The 24,109-nt window shown below is 36.0% G+C and overlaps 1 protein-coding gene across 1 annotated transcript; it reads left to right on the top strand.

Annotated features, from left to right (window-relative positions):
- The first annotated feature begins 21,322 nt into the window (after positions 1-21,322).
- LOC149532740 (F-box/kelch-repeat protein At1g80440-like) lies at positions 21,323-22,569 on the top strand. The gene has a single exon (XM_089806882.1). The coding sequence runs from the start codon at positions 21,347-21,349 to the stop codon at positions 22,388-22,390; it is 1,044 nt and encodes a 347-aa protein (XP_089663008.1). The 5' UTR covers positions 21,323-21,346; the 3' UTR covers positions 22,391-22,569.
- Positions 22,570-24,109: the final 1,540 nt, after the last annotated feature.

Genomic DNA, 24,109 nt, shown 5'->3' with positions numbered 1-24,109 from the left:
TGTAGTGCTGGATGATACTCCAAAAGCTGATGTTCCAGCCATTCCTCATGATGTGCAACAACCGCAACAACAAATACCACATACACCAGTGAATGTTAGACGATCAACAAGGCAAATTAGACCTCCACAAAGGTTTTCTCCCTCTTTGTATTCTATTTTACTTACTGATGCTGGTGAACCTGAAAGTTATGATGAAGCTGTGCAGGTGGATACTAAGATTCAGTGGGAGTCTGCAATGAAAGATGAAATGGACTCTTTGCTGAAAAATAAGACATGGGATTTGTGCAAGTTGCCTGCAGGTAAAAAGGTTTTACAGAATAAATGGATTTACAGGTTGAAAGAAGAGGAAGGAGGTAAGAAAAGATTTAAGGCCAGGTTAGTTGTAAAAGGATTTGCACAGAAAAAGGGAATTGATTTTGATGAAATATTTTCTCCTGTTGTTAAAATGACTTCTATTCGTACTGTTTTAAGTCTTGTGGCTACTGAAGATTTGCATTTAGAGCAGATGGATGTTAAAACAGCCTTTCTTCATGGTGATTTGGATGAAGAAATATATATGGCTCAGCCACAGGGTTTTGAGGTCAAAGGTAAGGAGAACTTAGTGTGCAAATTGAAGAAAAGTTTATATGGCCTGAAGCAAGCACCTCGGCAATGGTATCTGAAATTTGACAGTTTTATGCATAAGCATGGATATAATAGGTGTCATTCAGATTACTGTGTTTATTTTAAGAGGTTGGATGATGATAGCTACATTATTTTATGTTTATATGTTGATGATATGCTTATAGCTGGGTCTAACATGGATCATATTAAGGGGCTGAAACGCCAATTAGCACATGCATTTGCTATGAAGGATTTGGGGGCAGCAAAACAAATCCTTGGTATGAAGATTTGCAGAGATAGGAAGAACAGAACATTGACGCTATCTCAAGCTGATTATGTTGAGAAGGTGTTGCAACGTTTCTCTATGGAGAATGCTAAAGCTGTCAGCACACCTTTACCTGGTCATTTGAAATTGACTAAGGAGATGTGTCCCAAGACACAAGAAGAGGAGGATAAGATGTCCAAGGTACCCTATGCTTCAGCTGTAGGAAGTTTGATGTATGCTATGGTATGCACTAGGCCAGATATTGCACATGCAGTGGGAGTCGTTAGCAGGTATATGAGTCATCCAGGTTTTGAGCATTGGAATGCTGTCAAGTGGATTCTCAGATATTTGAGAGGAACATCCAATAAGTGTTTACACTTTGGGGGCTCTACTACTGATTTACAGGGCTATGTTGACTCAGATTTGGCTGGGGATATTGATACCAGGCGGAGTACTACAGGTTATGTCTTTACTGTTGGTGGGGCAGCCGTGAGCTGGGTTTCTAGGCTACAGAAGATTAATGCTCTCTCCACTACAGAGGCAGAGTATGTTGCTGCTACAGAGGCTGCCAAAGAGATGATATGGCTTCAGTTCTTCTTGGAAGAATTGGGACATCCTCAGAAGGATAATTTTTTGTTCACAGATAGTCAGAGTGCCATTCATCTTGCTAAGAATTCAGCTCTGCATTCTAAGACCAAACACATACAGTTGCGGTACCATTTCATTCGGTCAGTTTTGGAGGATGGACAGTTAAAGCTGGAGAAGATACATACCAATGAAAATCCAGCAGATATGTTGACAAAGGTTGTCACAAGGGAGAAGCTGAACTCCTCTTCAGCTTCAGTTGGTCTTTTAGACTAAATGTGAATACAAGAACAGCAGAGTCTAGGGTGGTTTGATCCAGTGGGAGCCCCATGCAGTAGTTGTATTGCTACAGGATCAGTCTCCAAGTGGGAGATTGTTGTTTAGTGTGGAGCCTGATCAGTCTCCAAGTGGGAGATTGTTAGATTGTGGTGACTGATCAGGAAAGTACTGTACATACTTCATAAATAGTGGGGTTCGGGGCATCGCCCCGAAAAATTTTTTTTTGGAAGTAGCCGACATCGACATGGTAGCCGACATATTATGGCCGACATATGGCCGACATGTTATAACCCTAAAGCGGTTTAATACTTGTATAAAAAGGGCTTAGGGTTGGGTATTTTTTTGATGTGTGGTGATACGAAATTGGTTCTTGTGGCGGTATTGAGCTGTAAGGGATTACGGATTGTAATCAGGTTGTAATCACTGGATTGTAATAAGATCAGACTTGCTGTTTGGTGGACGTAGCCCAGGGATTGGGTGAACCACGTTAAATCTTGGTGCCTTGTGTTCATTTTTGTGTGTTCTATTATTTTCTGTTATTGGTTATATTTGCATGTAGTTTTTTATTTCTGTCCGTGGTTTATCCTAACAGATATAAATACTTTGAAAAATATGATTAAATGGAAATGAGTTATCCATAGTCAAGTTGATATAGCTCCTATGATGAATGGTTTCCTTTCAGTCATTTTTAACTACAAGGAAGATATGAACATGGTTCTTTGTGGAGGCCCATGGTCATTTGGCAAAAACACCCTCACTATAAAAAAATGGGAGCCAAATATGGACTTATCCAATGCCTTCTTCTTAATTACCCCGATCTGGGTTAGACTTCCTGGCCTTCCTTTAGAAGTATAGCATGAGGATATTTTTAAGGGAATAGCTGGTTCCTTTGGGGGGCTAATAGAAGTGGATAATGCTATGGCTTCGAAGTCTAAACTTCAGAGTGCAAGATTATATCTGAAAGTGGCAAACTTGAATCACCTTTCTGAAAAGGTGGATCTAATTTCAAAACTTGGAAAAAGAACACAAGAAATTATATATGAGGATCTTCCAAATACTTGTTTTGCTTGCAAAAAACATGGCAATTGGGTGAAAAATTTCCCTAACAAAAGTAAGAACTATCCTAAGACAGATAAGGAGGATAAAAAGAAAGTACAAAAAACCTAAAAGAAAGTTTGGAAGCCTAAAGCTACTCTTGAAAAGGGTTTGAAGGACAAACTAAATCCTAAAAATCAAGATAATGGCATCATGTCAAATACTACCTTGAAGGAAAACCTGGGCAGTGAAAATCAGGAGAATGGAGTGCTATTAGATTCTACTTTACCTAAGAAAAATAAAGAGAATATGGATGACATGATGAATCAATTAATCATCTACCAAAAGACTAATACTATATGGGAAGATCTTGTAGAAATGGAGGAAATAGAGGAGGGAGAAATTCTGGCGGATAGGGGTAGATCTTTGGTTTTGGAGGAAACCAAAAATGTTGATTTCTAGTCTATGGAAATCCAGAATGTTGTTTCTCAAACTCTTGAGACACCTTTGTGCAAAGAGATTATCCCCTTTCAGAATGATTCTCAAGTTGAGGGGAGGAACTCGGAAGGTAAGGATTTGAAACAGAAATAGAATCAAAAGAAAAAGATTGAAAAGAAAAATAATACAGCTCCTAAAGGAGTAGAGATTTGAAGTAGTAAAGTGGAACAACAATCTAAGGTGAAACCGAATGTTGGAACTCCAGAGAAACTTGGAAGGAGATCTTCTAGGAAAACCAAAGAAATAGAAAGTTTATAGAATATTGCTAATGGAAGACAAGCAACTATTCTAGATTTTACCCCTAAAAAATAAATATGAAAAGTATCAATTGGAATATTTGGGGATTGAACAACATTCATAAATTAGATGTTGTTCAAAATTTTTTAAGGAAGCATAAGTTGGATATTTTATTGCTTCAAGAAATGAAAATGGAAAAGGAGAGAGCTGAAAAGATTAAGTTTTTTAATGATTACTATTTGAAGGCAAGCAGTTCAAAAGGTGTTTTAGGAGGTACTAAGATGCTATGGAAAATATCCTACTCCTTAGGAACTATTTTGAATGCTAGTAAACATTTCATGGTGGTCAAAATCTCTAGCATTGATTAGAATAATGAATGGTATATTGTCAATATGTATTCACCTAATGTTAAGAATTCTAGGAAAAAGGTATGGGAAACTTTGTCTAATATAAAAAGTAAAGATTACTATGGTAGATGGATCTTCATGGGGGATTTTAATGTACCTCTTTATGACCATGAAAAAAAGGGGGGTAATGTGAGTGAGTTGGATGGGAGACTGAATTTAATGGATTTCATTAATAAAGAGGGTTTAATGGATCTGGATCTTCATGGTATAGAATTTACCCGGAGTAATAAGAGAGCTAGTGATGATTGTATCCAAGCTCGACTAGATAGAGCTCTTATTTCCCCTGACTGGACAAACGATTTTGTTTGCAAGTTAGAGGCATTACAGAAAATCAGGTCAAATCATTTTCCTTTGATCTTTGTTGCTAATAAGGTTAATATCAAAAAAAAAATTCCTTTTAGATTTGAAAAAATGTGGATGTAGCATCCACAGTTTGAGAGTAAATTGGCCGAATGGTGGAACATAGATATTGATGGTATTGCTCTTTTTAGAGTGGCTTCTAAACTTAGAAATGTCAAAAAGGAGGTTAAAATTTGGAATAAAAGATGTTTTCATAATATTTTTTAGAGTAAATCAAATATTAATGAAGAACTGCAAAATATCCAAGATAGGGTTTAGAAGGAAGGATATTCTCTTGATCTTGTTAAAGAAGAAAATGAAAAGTTGGTGGAGTATCATGACATTGTTACTAAAGAGGAAAATTATTGGAGGCAAAGATCTATATTGGTCTAGCTAAAAGAAGGAGATGAAAACACTAGGTTTTTTCACCTTTCCAATTTGAAGCATAGAGCTAAAACTTGTATCTCTAATCTTAAGAAAGAAAATATGAAGATTATAGAGGAAAAGAAAATATCGGAAGAGATGGTCTCCTTTTTTCCACATCGATGACTTCTGACTCTAATATTGATTATATTCAACAAGTAGAACTTTTAAAGGTTATTCCATCTCTGATTACTAAAGAGAAAAATAAAATGTTAGGAGCTATTCCTAAGGAAGAGGAAATCTTTAAGGTTGTTTGTTCCTTAAGAGGGGATAAGTCTCCAGGATTGGATGGTTTTCTTATGTTCTTCCAAAAAGAATGGAAATTGGTTGGAAAAGATGTGTGTGATGTTGTTAAAGAATTTTTTTGGGCAAAACATATGTTGAAGGAGATCAATTCAACCTTCCTCTGCCTTATTCCTAAAAAGGTGGGGGTTGATTCTCCAGACCAATTCAGGCCTATTAGTTTGTTTAAATCCTATAAGATTATCTCAAAAGTCCTCACTTCTAGGCTGCCTCTAGTGCTACCATCTCTTATTGTTGATCAACAAAATGGTTTTGTCCCAGGTAGACAAATTCTTAACTCTGTTATTGTTGTACATGAGAACATTCACTCTTTATCTTGTTCCAATAATGAGGGTTTTACTATGAAAATTGATATTGTGAAAGCTTATGAAAAAGTAGAATGATCTTTTCTTGAAAAGATTTTAATGGCCTTTGGCTTTAGTAATAGGATAGTGAGGGTAATTCTTCAATTGATTTCTACAACCTCGATTGTTGTTCTAGTGAATGGGTATTCCTCTGAATTCTTTAGCCCTTCTAAGGGATTGAGACAGGGAGACCCTTTATCCTCTATCCTCTTCACTATTATGGCTAGTTTTTTGGGGAGGTATATTGGGGATTTGGTTTTGAAAGGGGATATTAAAGGTTTACAACCTTCTTCTCAGCCTCTTTCTTGCTCTCATGGACAATTTGTTAATGCCACTATTTTCATGGGGAAAGTTGAAGTCAAGGAAGATAGAAATCTTTAAAAAGCTCTCAGCTTCTACTCTTCTGCTTCAGGTCACTTGATTAACTAGAATAAGACAGAATACAATTGCTAAAATTTTGGGGTCCTCAATAGGTTATTTTCCTTGTATTTACTTGGGTTTCCCTTTGGGACCTAAAGTTCCTGATTCCTTTTGGGATGATCTCATTAAGAAGTTTAATAAGAAACATTTTGGCTAGAAGGGTAACCTTTTGAGCCAAGTTGGAAAAATCACTCTCCTTAAAGCTTGTCTCCAAAGTATTCCTACTTGTGCTTTGAGTCTCTTTAGAATTCTAGCTAAATTTATAGATACTATTGACAAAATCCAAAGGAATTTTATCTGGTTTGGCACTGAGGAAAGGAAGAGAATGGATTTGATAGCTTGGGATCAAATTTGTAAGCCTATTAGGGAAGGTGGTTTGGGAATCAGGTCAGTGTGAAGTATTAATAAAGCTCTTCTTGCCAAGCAAGGATGGAGAGTGTACCATGATGATAAGGAATGGATTACTATATGGAAAAATAAATACCTTTTTAATGCTCCTTCTCTATCTAATTTTCTAACATCTCCTATTGTTCTCTCCCCTTCTACTATTTGTGGGGTTGTGTAGGGAGCTAAGAACATCTTAAGTAAAGGATGCTCCTGGAAAGTTAGAAATGGGCAAAAGGTCAAATTCTGGGAGGATGTTTGTATCCTGGATCACTCTCTAATTGAGGATTTTGAGGAAAAGACCTAGATTGATATATGTAAGCAATTGTATGGAGTTTTTGTGGGTCATTGTTGGGTTAATAATAAGTGGGTTAGCCTTGTTGATATTAACAAGGATTTTCATAATATCTAGATTATGTTGAATGCCTTCAGTTTGTATCCCCATAAGGAAGATAAAATTATTTGGAGTGCTGATGGAAGTGGCTTTTTCAAAGTCTCATCTATGTTTAAATCCGAGGAGAAAGGTGATCGCCCTTTGTGGACTAGAGCTTGGATAAAAGGTCTAACTCTAAAAATAAATATCTTTTGCTATATTTTGCTTCAGAATAAAATTCTTACTCAGGACAACTTGCAAAAGAGAGGCATTAATGTGGTTAATCGGTGCAACCTATGTAAAGAAGGTTATGAAGATAAAGATCACTTGTTCTTAAATTGTACGTATAGTCAAAAAGTGTGGAGTTATATTCTCAACTTTTGGAATATTATTTGGGTCCACCAAAATAACATCAAACACTATTTTCAGAGCTAGATTTTCCTGTCTAAGGATGATGATGTTGATTTCCTATGGAAAATTACTCTTCCCCATCTCTGGTGGGAAATTCAGAAAGAAAGAAATAACAAAATTTTTAGAAATAAAGAAATTCTTGAGTGGGTGCTTGGCCAAAACATTGTCATAGCAATAAAAGAAAAATTCAATTCCTAGAGAAAGTGTAATGAAGACTTCCAAATTGATAATCCAATGCAAACTAAAGGTTTTAAAATGAAGAAAGAAGATCAAAGACTAAATACTAAGTGGAAGGCTCCTCCTATGGGATGGATAAAAGGGAATTTTGATGGTGTTGCTAAAGGAAATCTAGGCAAAGCTGTTGGCATAAAGTTATTTGCCATTAGTGACAACACTTTTCTCACAGTATTAACCGAGTAAAGAAGAACTCAGTGTTAACCGAGTTCAGTCGGTTAACTAAGAACTCAGCATTAACCGAGCTCAGTTGGTTAACTAAGAACTCAGCATTAACCGAGTTCGATCGGTTAATTAAGAACTCAATATTAACCGAGTAAAGACGGATGCAGTGTTAACCGAGTTCGGTCGGTTAACATAGGACTCAGTGTTAACCAAGCTCAGTCGGTAAACAAAGAAGTTTGTTCTACCGAGTTTGTTTTGCTATTCGGCCGACTCAGTTTCGAGTTTGTTTTGCTATTCGGCCGACTCAGTTAAATTTTGTCTACTTTTATTCAGCCGACCATTGCATGTAATTTTAACTAGGATGGTATATATATGTAATGTATTGTATCATTCTAAATGAAGGGAAAAATATGAAGTATGTGAAGAATGTGTGCGAAAGCAAGTAAGCTGAATTTTGAAGGTTTTCAGCAAAGTCAGCATTGGAGCAGAAAAGTTTTATCTGTCATATCAAGGACAATCAGAGCGTAGCGGATCTTATCAGCAATCAGTTGTATTCAGATCCACTGTTTCATTCTAACAGGTGAATCAGTTTTTATAAATCCTTTAACAGGGTAGACTTAACAGTCTTTGTACCAAATCTCCTAACAGAGTGCATACTTATGAAGTATGTTTCAAATCCTTTAACAAGGTGGATATAACAATCATTTATGCTCCTAACAGGGCAGATCACCAGAAGTGATCATTGTATGCCTTAACCGGCTAACTTCCTACTGCAGTAAAGAAGATTTGTGGGTTTCATCCCCACCCCAGTTTTACTTTCTATTTTGGAAGGTTTCTGGGTCACCAAAATCTCTGTGCTTATGTGTTATGAATGTTTACATACTGCAGATTAGGTGATTAAATATTTTACTGGTTAATATGAATTGATTTAAGATTTTTATATTTACTGATTCACCCCTCCCCTCTCAGTAAACTGTTATATCTTGAATATTTCCAACAATTGGTATCAGAGCTAACTTGGTTCTCAGGACAAAGCTTGACAGCTTGAGCAAAGATCAAAGTCAATGGAGATATTCAGATTGGAGAAAGTTATAGAAAATGAAAAGTTAGATCTTGAAATGGCCATGGTTCAACTTAAAGAAGCAAAGGAACATCTTTCTCAATCCCTAAAAAGAAGAAAGGATCTTGCAAAACAAATGAATGATCATCAGTATGTTGAAGTGAAGATTGAAGACATGTTACCATCAAGCAATTCAGAAGAAGCTGACCAAGCAATCAAAGAACTTCTAGAAAAGAATGGATCTCTGCAAGAAGAGGTAAGAAAGCTTAAGAGAGAACAAGAAATACAGTCAATCAGGCTATGTGAAGCTTTTGATCAAAGAAACAAAGCACAAGAAGAACTGGAAGATAGAAGTCATGAAATCCGCAATCAAACTCATCAGTATGAAGACCTCATAGACCAACTCACCAATGCAAATGAAGAAATCAGGATTCTCAGAGCACAAAATGAAAGAATAAGGAATGATTTGAACACTAAAAAGCAAATCAATGAAAGTCTACAGAATGACTTGAGATCAGAAAGACAAATCAATGAAAGGATGATGAAATCTCAGGTAGACGTAAATCAATTGAATGAGCAGAATCTTCAAAGACAAACAAGCAAAGCTGGTCTTGGATACAAGGAAACTGGTGAATCCTCCAAGCAAGGTGAACAAAGGAATAAAAGATCCACTTGTAATCATTGTGGCAAGATAGGTCATACATCAAACAAATGCTGGAGCAATGGGAAAGCAAAATTCAATGGTAAGTGCTTCAACTGCAATCAGCATGGTCACAAGGCAAATGAGTGTAAAGAAAAACCAAAATTTGAAGGCAATTGTTACAAATGCAAAAAGCATGGTCACAAGGCAAATGAGTGTAAAGAAAAACCAAAATTTGAAGGCAATTGTTACAAATGCAAAAAGCATGGTCACAAGGCATTCCAGTGCAAATCCAAATCATTCAATCCAGCTGAACAACTTGTCAAAACCATATTCGGATGGGACTACAACACCTGGTGCAGATGTCACTATTGTGGAGAATATGGACATACTGGCATGAATTGTGCCAGACATCACCTAAGGAAAAAGGACACAACTGTAAGGTGCTATATATGTACAGAACTCGGTCATATAGCCAAAAATTGCATGAATATCAAAAAAATTGAAGATGAAAAGAAAATCAAAGCAGATAACATCCGAAAGCAAATGAAGCAGCAATGGATTCCAAAATCTAGCGAACAAGATAAGTCAGATAGGAGTGTCACTCAAGAGGTGGGTGACTCTACCATTTCCAATTAGTATTCATATAAGAAACATTGGAACTGCATCTTCCAAGATTTATCCTATGCAGCTCCAAAGGAAGAAGATGGATCAAATTAGTATTGTAGATACACTCTGACTCCAGGACGGTTCAATACTTTACCAAGTTTGGTTGGATGTAACAAAGCTTCATTAACCAAATAGCAGTTACCGAGTTGAGTCGGTAAGAGACTTTGCCGAGTTCAGTCGGTCACAACTAAGTTTCATTGACCATGTTATGTCAACCGAGCAAGGTCGGTTCGTGACTCAACCGAGCAAGGTCGGTTCGTGACCCAACCGAGTAAGGTCGGTACTTCAATATTTTCTTTCAATCACCGAGTTAATAATATCTACCGAGCTAGTGGATGACAACCTGTCATTTCTTCTGCCATCGTACCAAAACATTTATGGCAAATTTGTTATCAAAAGGGGCAAAATTTGATCTAAATTTTTACTGCGAACAAAGAGCTAAGGTATTTTCTGCAATTTCAGAGCAAGCTTAAGACATTTCCGAGCGAATTTTTCAATAGAGCAAAAGAATCAATTCAGAATTTTTCTACACCTATCAATAACAATGGCATCCGGAAGTGGAAGCTCTAAGACTAAGAAAGGCTCAGAAATGCTGGTTAGAGGAGAGGAATGGAAGGCGCCGAACTTCAAATTAGCACCAGCTATTGCAGAATCACTGGACCCTAATGGTGCTCAATCTCAAATTCCTTCAAAGGTACTTCTTGTCAATGATATAAGATCTCATTTTAAATGCTCTATTCAAGAACTTGGAAACCTAGAAATTGATAATGCCCTAGGTAAAATGAGCATAGATGGAAATCTAAAACCTGAACATAAGCATCTTGAAACAAAAGGGTTAACCCACATTTCGCACTTGCCAAGGAAATTTCAAGTTAAATGGGTTAGGTATGTACTCAGTCGAGTTCACAATGGCCAATTGTGGTTAGAGCAACCAGTGCTCATCACAAAGAAAATGATTAACAATATTACTGGACTCCCCATGTTGAGCAAAGCCAAGACTACCAAAACCCTAGGTCGGGAGGAATTGCAGAAACTGACCCAAGCAGAATGGGATGGTAGGGGACTTAAGCTGAATACTGTAGCTGATGTCGAATTGAGATTTGGCACTCACGTCATTGCTCACAAAATCTATAGTTCAAGCCGTCCAAACAGTGTACCCTGTGAAGCTGTGGATCTGGCGTACAAAATAGTGAAGAAGAATTTAGAATTTGATTTATCAGAATTACTTTTATCCCAATTCAATAAGAATATGGAAAGCATTAGAACCTCCAAGAACAATCCCTGCAAATTCGGTTCGCTTTTGATTTTTTTATTCTTCTATATTCAGAAATCTTTTCCATCAAAGGGATCAGTAGTATGGAGAAAAGATATACCAATTCTTTATCAGATAAACGAGTTCATTGCAGAACTAGATGAAAATTTTGATATTATTTTGGATAACTATTTTGAAGAATTTAAGGAAAAGATGAATCATAGGTTCCGAATTCCACCCAAACTGGTTGAAGAATACAAAGAAGACATATGCTTCATGGTAGATTGCGACAAGGTATACATTCAGGTAGCCAGGCCTCGAGTAGCATGGGTGAAACCTCTTCCCTATGAGGTAAAAATTGACGAAGCCAGGGATATCATAGAAGCACTGGTGAATGAACCAGTAGACCCAAGGCAACCAATTTTTGGAACATATGATCAAGCTAAGGCCAGAATTGAGCTCCAAATTAAAATTCCTCAGGCCATTAACAAAGGAAAGAGAAAGATAACCCAACTGAAGACGGAAGTTGGCTCTCTTATGATAACAGAAGGCAAAGGAGAAGACGAAGAAGAAGAAGAGGAAACCGAGTCAGACAAGGAAAAGGAGCCTCAACAAAAGAAAGGCAAGGTGATCATCACCAAACCTAAAAGGCAAGCCTCTGCAGTCTTCTCCAGGAGAACAAGACAAGGAAAGAAAGAACCTGTACTTGTTAAGCCTCCACTCACATTTGAGGATAGATTGAAGCAATTAGAAGTAGGTGCTAGCTTCACAAACTTCAAAGCATTGAAGTTTGAAACCAGAACAGAACAAGAAAAGATGCAGATTGAGGAACTGGTACTGAACAAGATGGGTAAATGGAAATACTCACCGGACCAGATAGCCTCCCAGATCCCCAAAGAACTATTGGAGAGGTTGCAAATCAGATGGGAAGCTGCAACCAAGACTGTAAAAGACATCTATGAGCAGACACTGATGAATCTCCTGCCGAGTTTCACTAATGCTGAAGTGAAAGCATCACTGAAAGATCACAAAGGCAATATGATGATTAGATTCCACACCTGTTTGATACTTGTCAAAGACATTGAGCATGTGGTAAATGATGCAACAAACATGTGAAAAAACATCTATCATCTACACAAATCCAGTGATGATACTGTTGAAGTCAAGGACACTGACAACAGTGATGATGATGAAGATGATAATGATATTGAAGATATTCCAGAGGATCTTCATTCAATCATGTTAGAAGTGGAAGAAGAGGCTAAGAAAGAATTAGAGGAAGAAGAAGCTGAAAGAGAAATGAAGGAGAAAGAACAAGCAATGGTGGAAGAAGATCCAGTACAAATTACAGCTGAAGTCATTGCATCTCTTCCACACTCTCCACCCAAAACAATTACATCAAGTATGGAAATAGCTTCTACTGGTACGTCCTCTCAGCTCCGTATACCATCTATGCAAGTGTCAATCACTTCATTAACCGAGCTGCAGCCACCTTCATTAACCGAGTCTCCATCAGTCTCTGCAGTAAGTTCATCATGCACATCAAACTCTACTGCAGAATGTATAATAAGTGTACCTACAAATACTACAATTTTGACTTCTCTTAATCAAATTTTTGCAACTATTAGCTCTTCCACTCCATCCTGTACAGCAACATCAATTTTTGATACCATTTGCACATCTCTTAGTCTTCCTTTACATAGTCCTATTCCAGTCTTATCAGCCAGCCCTGCCTCATCAACTATAATCTCAGTTCACAAGGGTCAAGATGAAGTTTTTGCTGGTAAAGCAAAAAGATACATGTTTTCCAGCAAGACACTGGATGAGGAAATTGATTTGGATAAGGACATTATCCTTCCTAAAATAGATCTTGATACAGCATTAGTTGATGAAATGAGAATGCTCAGTCAGCTATTAGAGCATAAGGCTAGGCAGAAACAGCTACGGCATGAAAGAGATCTGGAATATAGCATCATTGAGAGTGCTAAAAATATTATAACAGAGGCTATAGGTGTTGAAGTAGATTCTACTCAACACATTTTGATTCAGTTGGAAGAGGCTGTAAACAAATTCAATGAGGATACCTCCGGCCAAGAAAAGTTGATTGAAAAGGCAGAGAAGAAATTTGACAATAAGGTGCTTGAGCACATTGCTCAGCATATTGCATTAAATCAGGTAGAATTGTCTACAATTTTGAATAATTTTGAGAATTCTTTTAATAATGTAACTTCACTTTTTGGAAAACTCTGTGATGTTACTAAGTATACCAAGGATATAAAAGAAAAGTTGAATAAAATTGATGAGGATATGATGGTCAGTGCCCAAGTGCTGCAATCTGACCTCAGTACAAGTTCATCCCATCATCATAAAATAAGATTTTTGTCAGAGAAACAGGCAGAATTGCTGAGAGAGGAAGCAAGAATCAGGTCTACTCTCATAGATATCCAGAATATGATTCTTCCTATCATGACTTCAATGCAAAAGCATATTGCTCATTCCAAAACATTGATTCATGACAACAATTTCTCAGTTGCAGATCATATGATTGAACTTTCTGCAGAAATTCAAATTGCACTCTCCTCCAGAAAAATTTTGCAAGAAAATTGGGATAAGACTTTGGCTCTTATTCTCAAGGTACATTCAGAATTTTTCTCTCATTTTGAAATCTCAGTGTAAATATATGTTATTTGGCATTATTGTCAAAAAGGGGGAGACAAAACTTCAGAACTTCAGAGCTGTCCATGCAAAGATATATATATTGATCTGTAAATACTGTGCATATTGTATGGGGGAGACAAATAAGATCTACAATTTTGGAAACTTTTTGAAATGTATGTCAATTTCTATACATAAACTTTGATACATAATTGTTTTTGTCACTAATGCCAAAGGGGGAGATTGTTGGCATAAAGTTATTTGCCATTAGTGACAACACTTTTCTCACAGTATTAACCGAGTAAAGAAGAACTCAGTGTTAACCGAGTTCAGTCGGTTAACTAAGAACTCAGCATTAACCGAGCTCAGTCGGTTAACTAAGAACTCAGCATTAACCGAGTTCGGTCGGTTAATTAAGAACTCAATATTAACCAAGTAAAGACGGATGCAGTGTTAACCAAGTTCGGTCGGTTAACATAGGACTCAGTGTTAACCGAGCTCAGTCGGTAAACAAAGAAGTTTGTTCTACCGAGTTTGTTTTGCTATTCGGCCGACTCAGTTCCGAGTTTGTTTTGCTATTCGGCCGACTCAGTTAAATTTTGTCTACTTTTATTCAGCCGACCATTGCATGTAATTTTAACTAGGATGGTATATATATGTAATGTATTGTATCATTCTAAATGAAGGGAAAAATATGAAGTATGTGAAGAATGTGTGCGAAAGCAAGTAAGCTGAATTTTGAAGGTTTTCAGCAAAGTCAGCATTGGAGCAGAAAAGTTTTATCTGTCATATCAAGGACAATCAAAGCGTAGCGGATCTTATCAGCAATCAGTTGTATTCAGATCCACTGTTTCATTCTAACAGGTGAATCAGTTTTTATAAATCCTTTAACAGGGTAGACTTAACAGTCTTTGTACCAAATCTCCTAACAGAGTGCATACTTATGAAGTATGTTTCAAATCCTTTAACAAGGTGGATATAACAATCCTTTATGCTCCTAACAGGGCAGATCACCAGAAGTGATCATTGTATGCCTTAACCGGCTAACTTCCTACTGCAGTAAAGAAGATTTGTGGGTTTCATCCCCACCCCAGTTTTACTTTCTATTTTGGAAGGTTTCTGGGTCACCAAAATCTCTGTGCTTATGTGTTATGAATGTTTACATACTGCAGATTAGGTGATTAAATATTTTACTGGTTAATATGAATTGATTTAAGATTTTTATGTTTACTGATTCACCCCTCCCCTCTCAGTAAACTGTTATATCTTGAATATTTCCAACAAAAGCGGGATGCAAAGGGGTCTTGAGGGATAACACTTGTAATATTATAGATGCTATTTGTATACCTATTGGTACTTCTACTAATCATAAAGTTGAGGCTACTATAGCTCTTTATACGATGAGGTTGGTAGTGGAAACTGGTTTTTGGTACCTCTGGATGGAAGGAGATTCCTTGAATATCATAAATATGCTTAATGGTAAAATTTTGATTACATCGTCTATTGATGCTAGTGTAATGGAAATTAAAACCTTAATGGATAAATTATTTTCTCTCATTCCTATCGTGAAGGAAATGTTGTGGCTGACTGGATTGCTAACCAGGCTGTTCAATGGGAGCATAAGATGAGTTGGCATGATGACCTCAACAGGAGCGTCGATTTGAAAGCTCTAATTAATTATGGTAGAACTCATGCGACGGAAGGCAAGATTTTCTAAGATTGGCAATTTAATGATAAGTGGAAGTGGGGTTACGGAGGATAGTGTTATATTCCCTAGGAAGTACCTAAAAGTGATTATTACCTATGAGCACCTCAACTTTTCTCAATTCTTTATGTCTTCTAGTCTACTATACTTTGGTTTTTCACAGAGAAACAATATTTTTGGAAATGGGCAGGGAACCGAGAAAATAGGAACCAAAGAACTATAAAGAATGGAAGGCCAAAGCCTTTGTTTGGCAGATTCTGGAGAAGGGTAATGTTACTACTTACCTAGAGTTCCTTCATGGCTACAAACCACATATCACAAAGGCTTTCTTTAAAAATTGGTTTGAAGATAGGGTTACTATGCATGGTGTTATGGTTCAATTGACTGAAGATTTCATTGCCAAAGTCATGGGACTTCCTAAGGAGGGCATAAAGTTCAAGAAGGAAAGAAGTATTTCTAATGTTGCATTCGAGAATTTTCTAAAGATAGAAGAGGAGGAAAAAAACTTGGAGAAAAATGGTTACTTTTATGAGCTAAGTCAAATAATGTTATTTGGTGGGATGTCCTCTCTTGCATCCGTGAGTACTTCATTTTAGATGGTAGGGAAAAAAGAGTTCATAAATTTCATTTTGGGTTTTTGAATCATTTTCGATATAAGGATAGGATCTCTTTTCCATTTTATCTGATGTTCTCCTTGTTTCAAAGCCTTCAAACCCATAGGATAAAAGATTCTTGTCTGATTTTACATGAAGGGCTAATCCTTTTAATTGAGAATTACTGTAAGACCAAGGCCATTGTATCTTCCTTGACCTCTGAAAAAGAGAGAGGTTTTGTTAGTGAAACATACTCAAGAAAGAGTAAGGGAGATGAAGGTGAGAAAGAAGAGTTTGAAGCAAGACACACCTTAGAAAAATGTTGAGGAAATTATGAAGTCTAATAATTCAAACAAAAATGATGAAATGAATGTGGAGAATGAGGAGAATACGGATATGGGGGACTTCAATTCAAACCAGGAGGGTCACCCTCGCAGTAAAGGTGAGATTGGAAAGGAGGAGGCTGAGGAAAGTTATGACAAAAATATAGGGTCAGAAAATGTTGAAGAAGAGGATAAAAACTAGAGTGAGCAACCCTAGAAAGCTAGAGAGGAAAATTTGGAGGAAGACACAAGGAAGGAGAAGGATGACCTCACTAGTAAGGGTGCTACAAGTGTGGAGGAAGATACGAGGAAGGAGAAGAATGACTCAATTGGTAAGGGTGCAACGCTTTCTTTCATTCACACTGCTAAGCTCAAGGCTGAGTCCTCTCTCCAAGGTGATTCCTGGATGTACAATGAGTTAATGAATCTAAAAAAAAGAATGGGAAAAATGCAACAGGACCAAGAAAATGACCGGGCTAAGATCATCAAGCTAGAAGTTTAGGTTGGCAATATCCCAAAAAAGTTAAAGGAATATGAACATGAGCTTTGTCTTTTGATGAGAGAGAGCGGTAACAAGATGGAACATGTCACTCAAGCATCTGTGTGGCTATTGCTAGCTTAGGTAAGAGAAATAATGAGGAAATCATGTCTCGTGGTAGGCCAAGCAAAAGAACAAGACAGAGTTCAAGGAAGAAAGAGGCTAAGGCAACTGGGGGATCTATTGTTGACACTATACAAAATATTGCAAATGTGGGTAAGGAGGTGGTGAAAATGATCAAGGAGTTGTAATGGCTGGCTGGTGGTGGTTTTGGTAACTGGTCTCTGGTTTTGGTTTCTTATTTGGTTTTGTTCCTTTTGTTTAAACTCTAGGTTCCAGGTCCTTGTAAAACTTGGTTTTGTTTACTAGTCCTTTTTTGTGGTTTCAGGTCCCTATAAAACCTGGTTTTGTAACTTTCATACCGCAGGTTTCAAGTCCTTGTAAAACCTAGTTTTGCTTATTTGAATATCTTTTATTTTTTTGTTAAGGGTTTTGAATACCTTCAAAACCTATTTTTACCTTAATCTAAAACATTATAATTAAACTAAAAAATTAAGAAGTTTAAATAATCAAAAGCTTTATATAAATTTATTAGGCTCCACTCAAAGCAACAAACATAAAAACATTCTTATGTTTTAGTCACCTTCCATATAATTATTATTATATATTTCTTTTAAATAAACATCCATTGTTATGTTATTAGTGAAAAGATTCACATAACATCACCCTCAAGACATCCCACATGGAAACATGATTACATTTTTCTTGGAGTTCCATTTGATTTAGGTGAGAAGATTCCTTTGTTTTATGTATCATTGTATTTGGATTATTTTGTGGTTTGGATTATTTGTCAAAAGTAAAAGTGGGCTTAATGCAAAGACCATCTAGAGATTTTACTCTGGACTCGTCTATAAATGTCAATCCTAAGCTCTTTATTTTACCTATGTCAATTGTTTCTTCCCTTATCTACCTCCCTATCTGTACTATTATATATTTTTCTCACCCTATCTATCTCTTATCTTGCCACTCTTTACCTTTCATGTCTCTCTATGTATCCCCTCATATATCTTTATCGTTCTATCTCTTCATCTCCCCCATCTCCTCTCTTCTCTTCTTATTTCTTTCCCTCCTTCTTCTTCCCCTTTCAAGCTCTTCCTTCTCAACTATCCCCCATTTTGATATTTGATTTTGATCTCTCTCTCTCTCTCTCTCTCTCTCTCTCACACACACACACACACACACACACACACACACACACACACACACACACACACCTTAAGAGGTAATTTACCCTTTAACCATCTTCATATTTTCTAGGAATACACATGAATGAATTTAGTAATTTATGCAAAGGCTAAGACCATTACATAATAGTTGAACATAAAATTATGCTCTTTTGAAATAAAATGTTTATGATTTTTGTTTGAGTTTGAATCATTATGTATCTAAATTATATGTTAAAGAACTCTTTCACCAAAACCATCTCTTCCTCTATCTGAAATGCTCATTAAAGAAGAAGAAAAGCAATTTCAATTAAGTGTCTTTTTGGATGAAGCAGAAAATGGGAGGAGAGCTAAGAAGAAATCAAGGCTCAATATAATGTATTGTAGATGAGAATAGTGCAAATGCTACTAAATAAAAAAAAAATTCCATGGCTCTAGCAGATTAACTTGAAGGTGACTAAGACTAATACTTGAAGTATCGTGGTATGGTAGAGGAGTAAATTATGGAATGTCGTTTAGACTTTGAGCCTAGCTCTATGTAGAAAGACGACAAGAATTTTGAAGAATGCAATGAAAAAATAAACAAAGTTGGAACTTGGGAAACCATTTTGATATTTACACAACCTCCATGGTGACTCGAACTAACATTCATGTGCACCATTTGAAGGGCCAAGTATCCCAAATATACAATTTTGATAGCTCAAATACTCCCACACTCCATGTCTCATATCGTGCCATAAACCACTACAATAGTCTATACATCATTAATAACAATGTGAATGTTCTTGTAGCACCAATGCTTTTAGAGGAGGATAATCAAAGCACACACCATTTTGACCAAGAACCTATAGAGTTCATTACAAATGAAAGGAGTGCAAAGATACTGACAAAATGTGTGAAGAAGATAAATTATTAAAAAGACAAGATGACCTCAATGAAGGAAAAGTCTAAAAGGACATACTCCATGGGTACCAAGGAATGAGAAAACTTTCTACATGGGCACTAGAATGACATTATTTAATATGTATACAACCATGGATGTAACTCTTACACCCTTGGAAAGATGCAAGTACTAGTTTAAATACTATTTAGACCATTAAATCTTATTTAATTTTTTATACAATCTATATAAAAAAATTCAAGCGTGATTTAAAAATGGTTTAACAATATCTTCAATATTAAATTAATAAAAACTGTAATAAATGGAAAAATAAATGTATATCAATTTTTTTAGAAGGCTTTAAATTATACTAGAATTAGAATTTTAACATAAGAAGTTTAAATAACCAAAAGATTTATATAAATTTAGTAGGCTCCAACTGAAAAAATAAAAATATTCTTATGTTTTAGCCACCTTCGATGTAATTATTATTATATATTTCTTTTTAATAAACATCCATTGTTATGTTATTAGTGAAAAGACTCACATACCATCACCCTCAAGACAACTCCCATGGAAACATGATTACATTTTGTTTGGAGTTCCATTTGATTTAGGCAAGAAGATTCTTTTGTTTTATGTATCATTGTATTGGATTATTTTGTGGTTTGGATTACTTGTCAAAAGTAAAAGTGGGCTTAATGCAAAGACCATCTAGAGATTTTACTCTAGATGCATCTATAAATGTCAATCCTAAGCTCTTTATTTTACCTATGTCAATTGTTTCTTCCCTTATCTACCTCCTTATTTGTACTATTATATATTTCATACTCACATATATAGACACTTTTTCTTTTCTCTCCTTATCTCTCTCTTATCTTGCCCCTCTCTTTACCTTTCACCTCTCTCTATGTATCCCCCCATATATCTTTATCACTCTATCTCTTCATCTCCCCCATCTCCTCTCTTCTCTTCTTATTTATTTCCCTCCTACTTCTTCCTCTTTCAAGCTCTTCCTTCTCAACTATCCCCCATTTTGATATTTGATTTTGATCTCTCTCTCTCTCTCTCTCTCTCTCTCCCTACCGCCCCCCCCCCCCCCCCCCCCCCCCCCTCTCCTTAAGAGGTAATTTATCCATTAACCATCTTCATGTTTTCTAGGAATACACATGAATGAAATTAGTAATTTATGCAAAGGTTAAGACCATTACATAATAGTTGAACATAAAATTATGCTCTTTTGAAATAAAATGCTTATGATTTTTGTTTGAGTTTGAATCATTATCTATCTAAATTATATGTTAAAGAACTCTTTTACCAAAACCATCTCTTCCTCAGTTAGAAATGTTAATCAAAGAAGAAGAAAAACAATTTCAATTAAGTGTCTTGTTGGATGAAGCAGAAAATGAGAGGAGAGATAAGAAGAAAATAAGGCTCAATAGAATTGATTGTAAATGAGAATGGTGCAAATGCTACTAGATAAAAATTATGTTTCCATAGCTCGAGTAGATTAACTTGAAGGTGACTAAGACCAATACTTAGAAGTATCATGGTATGGTAGTGGAGTAAATTATGGAACATTGTTTAGACTTTGAGCCTATCTTTACATAGAAAGATGACAAGAATTTTGAAGAATGCTATAAAAAAAAGAAAAAAGTTGGAACTCTAGCAAACCATTGTGAGATGTACACAACCTCCATGGTGACTCAAACTAACATTCATGTGCAACATTTGAAGGGCCAAGTATCCCAAATCTACAATTTTGATAGCTCAAATACTCCCACACTCCATGTCTCATATCATGACGTAAACCACTACAATAGGACTTTTGTACATCATTAATAACAATGTGAATGTTCTTGTAGCACCAATGCTTTTAGAGGAGGATAATCAAAGCATGCGCCATTTTGACCAAGAACCTATAGAGTTCATTACAAATGAAAAATGATGCAAAGATATTGACAAAATGTGGGAAGAAGATAAATTATTAAAAAGACAAGGTGACCTCAATGAAGGAAAAGTCTAAAAGGGCGTATTCCATGGGTACCAAGGAATGAGAAAACTTTCCATGTGGACATATACAAAACTATCGACGGAACTCCTACACCCTTCAAAAAATGCAAGTACTAGTTTAAATACTATTTGAAATCATTAAAACTTATTTACATTTTTTATACAATCTATATTTAAAAAATCAAGGCTGATTTAAAAACGGTATAACAATATTTTCAATATTAAATTAATAAAAAACTGTCTGAATAAATGGAAAAAAATCTGTATCAATTTTATTTAGAATGCTGATTTTAAAATGGTTTTACAATAGCTTCAATATTAAATTTAAAACTCTCTAACTAATGAAGAAAGAACCTCTTCCTTCTTTCCGATTTTAATGAATTATTAATAATGTAAGAAAAAACTGTGTAGACAGAAAAAAATATAATAATTTGAACTCCATGCTTATAAATAGAAAAGATCCCGTGTCAGGTTCAAACCATTCTCTGCAATGGGGCTTTTGTTTCCTCGTCTTCCAGATGAAATTGGGCGCGAATGCTTGGTGAGGGTGGAGTTGAATTCTCATCACAACCTCAGGTGTGTCTGCAAAAGCTGGAATGCGGCTTTGAAAAGCCCCAGTTTCTATGAAAGAAGAAAAGTATTGAAAATATCCGAGCAACGGATTTGTTTCATCAAGGAATTATTTGACGAATTCAAAGGAGTAGCTGTATATGACCCAGAGATGAACTCATGCAAAAGCCTACCGCCCCTTCCTATAGAATTCCACGGTGATTTTCGCTGCCATTTCGTGAAACAAAAGCTAGTTTTGATCCCAGATCATCTTCTCGACCCTACTGGAAATCACGTGTGGTTGTACGATTTTGTTGGTTTGAAATGGAAACAGGGTGCCAAAATGACGAGATGGATGAATAGATTTGCCTCTGCAACGGATGAGCATGGGGGACTGATTTATGTTGCTGGAGGGTTTGGCAGGTATTATTATGATAGAGGGTCTGGCATGGTTGGTGATCCGATATCTAGTGCTTCAGTTTACAATGTGGAGGAGGACAAGTGGGAAGATCTCCCCGACATGAACTCCTATATGGGGTTCTTCCCTACAGGTGTTTTTAGTGACGGCAAGTTTTATGTAATTCAATCTTTTGAATGCTTTGAGGTTTTTGATTCCTACACGAGAAGCTGGAAGAGCATGGAGAATAATTTCAACATGGAAAAAACATCCATCGTAGGGCGTTATGTAAGTGCATTTGGAAACATTTATTATTTTTCAGCTGATGGGAGATTGACTGAATATGACTGTTGCCAAAATAAGGTGCAGGTTTTAGGGTCTCTTCCAGGAATGGATTATGACCGATTTGTTGTGTTTGCTATAACGGCTGGCAATAAAATCTTTGTGAGGAAATCTGGCAATACATTAGGTTATTGTATGCTCACACTTCCAAGTGAGACAGGAAGAGCATTCAAGTGGATAGACATTCAGAATCCGCCGGCCTCCGAGCGTTTAAGTACACATGGTGCTGCTACTCTGGATCTTTGACTCTTTTTGAGCCAAATGCTGAGGCGGAGAAATATATGACCAATCATTCCTAGATGCCTCCTAGACAATTATAAGCTACAGAAACTGTCAAGTATTCGAAAAATAATGTATGCTGCGAATTTATTGGTGTATGGGTTGCATATTTTTGACGCCAGTAGAACTTTCTTTTTACGTTTGAAGTTGAGACTCTCATAATTGATTTTTATATTAGATGCTGTTTACAGTTAACAAAACAAGAGCTTAACATAATCAGATTTCCACAATCCATTTAGTACGAGAGTAATGTTTCTGGATTAGATTGTGTGTTTTTTTTTTTGAGCATCAACGTTGCGGATCATACTACATGATCCATCATCAAGATGAGAGAATGCCGGAATGGAAATTATGCATTAGGAGTCCTGTCATTTCTCATAATATTATAGTATTAGCATTGGTGAAGTCTTAGATTCCGTACCAAGACTGTTAGAAGTATTGATATTTTTTTTTAAACTGCATCTCTAAGAATGAAGAGTGAAGTTGAAACTGTAATTGCAAAATTGAGAGAGGCTTGCTTAATTTTAACCTGTGCTTAATTAGTTTAAAAATGAGTCTGACTAATTAGTATTAAAATAAGTCTCAATACATAATGTTCTCGTCATTTGTCTTGGAAATGTTAGGTAGCTTTTCCTAATTATTTGTCATTGATTGTGGAAGTGCTAGACTGCGTTCCCTAATAAATTTTGGAATTTCTATGGATTTCAGTTCTGCCACACTCTTTGCTCTTTGCCTTAGAATTCGAGGAATGACTGAAGAAAAAAGAATGGTTGAATAAATCCCAACAGAACTTGTGTATAATTCATATGGCAAAAATAGATGAAATTATTCTTAAACAATTGCAAAACAGAGGATTATAATTCTAGGTGGTTTCTCATGATTTATTTAGGAGATGTTGGATGAGCTGCAATTCAAAATGAGGGTTTAACAATGTTTTTGATTGGTAAATGAAGGTTTAACAATTAATCCTTTGAACCAATCTTTATTTTTAGCTATCAAAATATAACATTTGAGGTAAAGTTTTTGGTGTTGAATTATGTCATTATGAACGGTGTGGATGCACAAATAACACTGTACTATTGAGATCACTTGAAACTGAATGAGTAAGTCTTTTTAATTTTGCAGTTTCAAGAGGGGAATCTTTAAGTGCAGAGCAATGCCCAAAATGCACTTTAAAATTCATTACCCTAAATTGTGACTTGTACTATCTAAGAAAGTTTTCTTGCTCTACTACGCATTCCTATCAATACTATGTCCTGTTGTCTTTCGTATTTACTTTTAAGTACTATTATAGCTATTATTTTCACTTTCCCTTTCAGTAGCTAATGTTTGTAGAAATTGTAATTTTTTTGTTTCCAACAGTTTAAAAAGGCAGAAAACTTGAGTGTATAATCTTTTAGATAATTTTTTCTTTAAGTATCTAAACCCTGAAATGTTTCAATTATTTCCCTTAAAATACAGAAGCCAAGAGCACTAATTACAAGCCAGAGGCTTTAATAATCTTTGCCTCAATGGTATATCGTATAGTTTGGACAATAACCTTAAGTGAAACATCTAGAACAATCAATTGTGATGATATTTAGCACACACTGAGTATTTAGCACTCACTTAGTGTTTTTCACAACATAAGCTAAAACTTGGCTACCTTTGGGGCATCGAAAGGCTGCATTCTCAAAGGCGAAGAAA

This window comes from Cupressus sempervirens, chromosome 10 (genome assembly GCF_028749045.1).
Source record: "Cupressus sempervirens isolate cs-2001-9-10 chromosome 10, ASM2874904v1, whole genome shotgun sequence".
In the NCBI taxonomy this organism is placed as follows: Eukaryota; Viridiplantae; Streptophyta; class Pinopsida; order Cupressales; family Cupressaceae; genus Cupressus; species Cupressus sempervirens.
The sequence above is the reverse complement of the archived record's forward strand: the minus strand, read 5'-3'. Positions and strand labels throughout refer to the sequence as shown.